General features: G+C 67.0%; 1 protein-coding gene across 1 annotated transcript in view; it reads right to left on the bottom strand.

Annotated features, from left to right (window-relative positions):
• Positions 1–3947, bottom strand: part of H696_01381 (hypothetical protein) — a 5196-nt gene extending 1249 nt beyond the window's left edge. Inside the window, exons 1-6 of the mRNA XM_009495276.1 lie at positions 3886–3947; positions 3544–3721; positions 2389–3413; positions 1800–2114; positions 972–1574; positions 64–752 (exon numbers count right to left, since the gene is read on the bottom strand). Of these exons, the coding sequence (XP_009493551.1) occupies positions 64–752; positions 972–1574; positions 1800–2114; positions 2389–3413; positions 3544–3721; positions 3886–3915 (2840 nt within the window). The 5' untranslated portion in view covers positions 3916–3947. The remainder of the gene's footprint in view (positions 1–63; positions 753–971; positions 1575–1799; positions 2115–2388; positions 3414–3543; positions 3722–3885) is intronic.

The following is a 3947-nucleotide window of genomic DNA, read 5'->3' as shown; positions in this document are numbered from 1 at the left end:
CCCCCCCCCCCGGCCACGGCCGGGAATGTCCCGGTCAGGAGGAGGGGGAGACCGTGGACGCACTTCTCGATGTCGTTGTTTTCCTCGACCACATGCTTGGCGATTTGCAGCCAGAGCTTCTTGCGCAGGCCTTCCAGATCCTCGGGGATGGCGGCGGCCACGACGGCCGAGGAGGACCCGCGCGCGGAGCCCGGATCCCGGCCACTGTTGCCGCCCAGGCGCGTGGCACTGTCCAGCACCAGGTCCCCATCCTTGAGGTTCTCCGGGAAGGACTGGGCCAGCTCGATGTCCTTGGCCTTGGTGAGGGCGGTGAAGACCGCCTCCTCGTAGAGGCCCATGGCGGCATAGATGTGCACCGCCGACCGGGCGTGGCCATGTTGCGTGCAAATGCGCAGGGCATACTGCAGGTTGAAGGCCGGGTCCAGGTTGATGTGGGCGCGAATGAAGTCCAGGAGCTGGGTTTCGTCCGGCTGCTGGGCCAGCAGCGACAGCAGGTAGTTGTGCACGGCCGCGTCGCGGTTCTTCCGGTGCTCGATGCAGAAGTACAGGAAGTTGATGGCGTAGTTGGGCAGGGTTTTGGCCAGCTGGGGATTGGCCTGGATCTCGGCCGTCCGCCGGGCGGTGTACTTCATCAGGGCCGGCAGGAGGCTCTTGGGGTCCAGGTCGCGAATGCGCTCGAGGAACTCGATGAACTCCCGGGGGAGGTGCTCCATGAGCGTGGGGGCGAACTTGTAGAAGATATCATCCGAGGGCTGTGTCGGTGTTAGTGTGTTAGTGTGTGTGTGTGTTGGTGTGTTGGTGTGTTGGTGTTGGTGTGTTGGTGTGTGTGTGTGTGTGTGTGCGCATGGACGCGGGGGAGGGAGAGGGCGGCGTCAACAGGACAGGCAGGAGGGCACATCCCCCAGGCAAGGGTGGCTCGGCCGGAGGGGAATGCAAAAAAAAAAGAAAAAGAGGGGCACACGCTGACGTACGTATTTCATGACGATGGCCAGGGCGTCGGCGTAGTTGCCCACCTGCAGGTGGTGGCTGATGACTCGCTCGAAGTCCCCGACCATGGTGGCGTAGTCCAGCATCTCGCGCGTCCGACCATAGGAGGCCATCAGCCGATAGGCCGTGGCACGATCCAGGTGGTCCTTGCCGGGGTTCTGGCTGGGCTGCTTGAGGTTCGGGGAGGAGGCCGACGGTGAGTGGTGCCCGGGGAGCAGGAAGTTCAGGTCGGCGTAATGGTCCTCCTGGTTGGAGTCCTGGTGCAGGAGCCCGGAGGGGGCCGGGACGGCGGCCACACCGGTTTTCAGGAACCGCGCAAATTGGGCCCGCAGAGCCGCCTCACGGCCGGTGCTGCTGGTCGATGCGGCGCCCTCGGCGGTGGCGGCCCCGGAGCCGGTCACCTGTTGGGCAGCCGCCTGGAGGACGGCCTCGCGGGACATTTCACTGAGGAACATCTCCGTGATCCAGGTGGCCAGGAGGTTGAGCTGCGTGACGTCGGTCTTCTCGTAGAATTGGTACCGCGACAGGAGATACACCAGCAGGGCGAAGCGCCCGGCGGAGGATTGCTCGGGCGAGGGGCGCGAGGCCTGTCCGTGCGTGCGTGCGTGCGTGCGTGCGTGCGTACATGCGTGCATGCATATTTGCATGTGCACATGTGTGTATATGTATGTGGTTGTGTGCATATGCATGCCATCCACCGAAGGGGCCAGAGAGAGAAAGGAGGGGGGGGGGGATCAGGACACCGGGGGACTTGTCAGTGGCAGCCGCACAGCGGGACACCGGCCGCCCGGGATGTCGGCCGAGGGACGCACCAAATTCAAGAAGCGCAGGGTGATGTCCTCGAAGCTGTAATTGTTGCCGGTAATCCGGGCCCATGCGGCGGCGGCGATGGCATAGCTGTTGTCCGCCCAGGCGGCGGAGCCGATGGACCGGAAGACCCGCTGGAACTGCTTCGGCGTGTGGCAATGGTGCAGGGCCTTGGCCAGCTGCTCGTCGAAGAGGTAGTCCTCCCACAGGTTCTTGTCCTCATTTTCGGTGACCACCTCGTAGATGGTGCTATTGGTGGCCAGCCAGATGGTGTCGCTGGAGGCATCGGCCGTCATGTGGATGGGCGTCTCGCGGAAGCGCTGCCGGGGTGTTTCCGGAAGAAGGGACGGAGCCGGGGGGTGTGGGGGGGGGGGTGGAAAGATGCGGGCGGGGTGAGCAGGAGGCCCAATGGGCGGAGAGAGAGAGAGAGAGAGAGGGGGGGGGGGGGGGGGGGGGGGGGGGAAGGGGCACAGGGAACAAAGGGCAGGGGCGTGTGAGAGCGAGGGCCCCCCGCCGGAAGCAAGGCGACGCCAAAGAGGGGCGGCGGCGGCGGCGGCGGCAGAAGCCTGCTGGCTGACGGGTCGGGGGACGTACATGCTTGAAGACAACCTTGAAGCTGATGCGCGAAAAGGCCACCAGCTGGTCGCCCATCAGCAGCAGGATGTGATGCCGGGTGAGGACGATGGAGTTGGGGACAACGGCGTCGGCCGGCTCGTCGGCCAGCTTCGGGTGCGGCATGAACTTGGCCGTGCCGACCACGGGCATGCCCTCGCCGACGGTGGACGTCAGGCTACCATGGTAGAGGCTGGCGCCGAGCAGGCAGGCAAAGGACTCGGCCTGGCGGCCGTCAGAGGTGGCGGCCACCGTGGAAAAGGCCACACCGTGGTTGTTCAGCTGGTAGGGGACATTGGGCGGCGACACGAGGGCCGTGTCCAGGTAGTTGCCGGTGTACCCGGCGAAGAAGGTGCTAAAGAGACCGGCGGAGGCGCCGCCGGCCCCGGTGGCCGAGGCCATGCCGGCGGCCACACTGCCCACCAGCTGGCTGGCGCCATCTTGCAGGAGGGTCGACCCGGGCAGCGAGGTGCCCAGACGGTCGGACCCGCCGGCCCCGCCGGCGCCGGCCCCGCTGCCGCCGGAGGCCCCGGCACCATCGCCGGCCGTGCGCGGCTCGGCCGCCAGGGCGCCGGAGAACTGCAGGAAGTGGTGTGTGGTGAGCACGATCACGCGCAGGTACTTGCCGCGGATTTCCGAGAAGATCCCCACCACCGGGGTCTTGACGTCCTCCTTGGGGCAGGTGAAGATGGCCTTGACCGAGCGCCGGCGGAGGATGGACTCCTCCGAGGGGGCATGCATGTCCAGCTCCAGGAGCAGGCCCTCGGCCGTGCCGAGGAGGATGTCGCCATCGGCGCCGCCGGCCCCGCCGCCGGGCGCATCGCGCCGGGGGTTCCACCCGACCGCGGTGATGATGTGGCCATTGAGGCGCTCCAGCAGGCGGGCCTTCTTCTGGCCCATGGCCAGGTAGAAGGTCTTGGCATTCTGGAAGGACATGAGCAGGTGCTGGGCCTGCGGGTCCAGGAAGAGGGCCACCAGCTGGCTGGCCGGCTGGGGGAGGTCGTGTTCTGCATGTGCGTGTGTGTATGCGCATGGGAGTGATGATGGGTGTAAGTGTGTGCAAGTGGGGCGGGAATGCGGGGATGTGTGGGTGTGCGCCGGCGGGGGGAGGGCGACCAGGCGGGGCGCGGCACGCACGAACAATGTTGTCCGGGTTGTTGAGGTCCAGCACGAGAAGGATGTTCTTGGTGGTGGCGGTGACGATGATGCTGTTGGCGGTGGCAATGCGGACCGGCTGCACATCGTGCCCGGCGATGCTGATGGACTCCAGCTCGAACAACGCGGGGAGGCCCTCATCGTGGGCCACCGGGGCGCTCTGTGTGCACATCGCCGGGGCGTGGGCAAGCGGGCGGGTGTGCGGGCATGTGAGTGGGGGCGGGGCCGTGTTTGCTGCGGTGCCGGCATGGGCATGTGCGCGAGGATGGCCACATGGCAAGGGAGGAGGAGGGGGGGGGGGGGAGGGAGGAGGAGGGAACGCACGGGCGCGGCCGCGCCAGCCGGGCCGATCATATGCCCGGAGGCAAGGTGCCCGGCATAGGGGG

Source organism: Fonticula alba, assembly GCF_000388065.1.
Source record: "Fonticula alba strain ATCC 38817 unplaced genomic scaffold supercont2.2, whole genome shotgun sequence".
Classification (NCBI taxonomy): Eukaryota; order Rotosphaerida; family Fonticulaceae; genus Fonticula; species Fonticula alba.
Note: the sequence above shows the minus strand (reverse complement) of the source record. Positions and strands in the feature narration are given on the sequence as shown.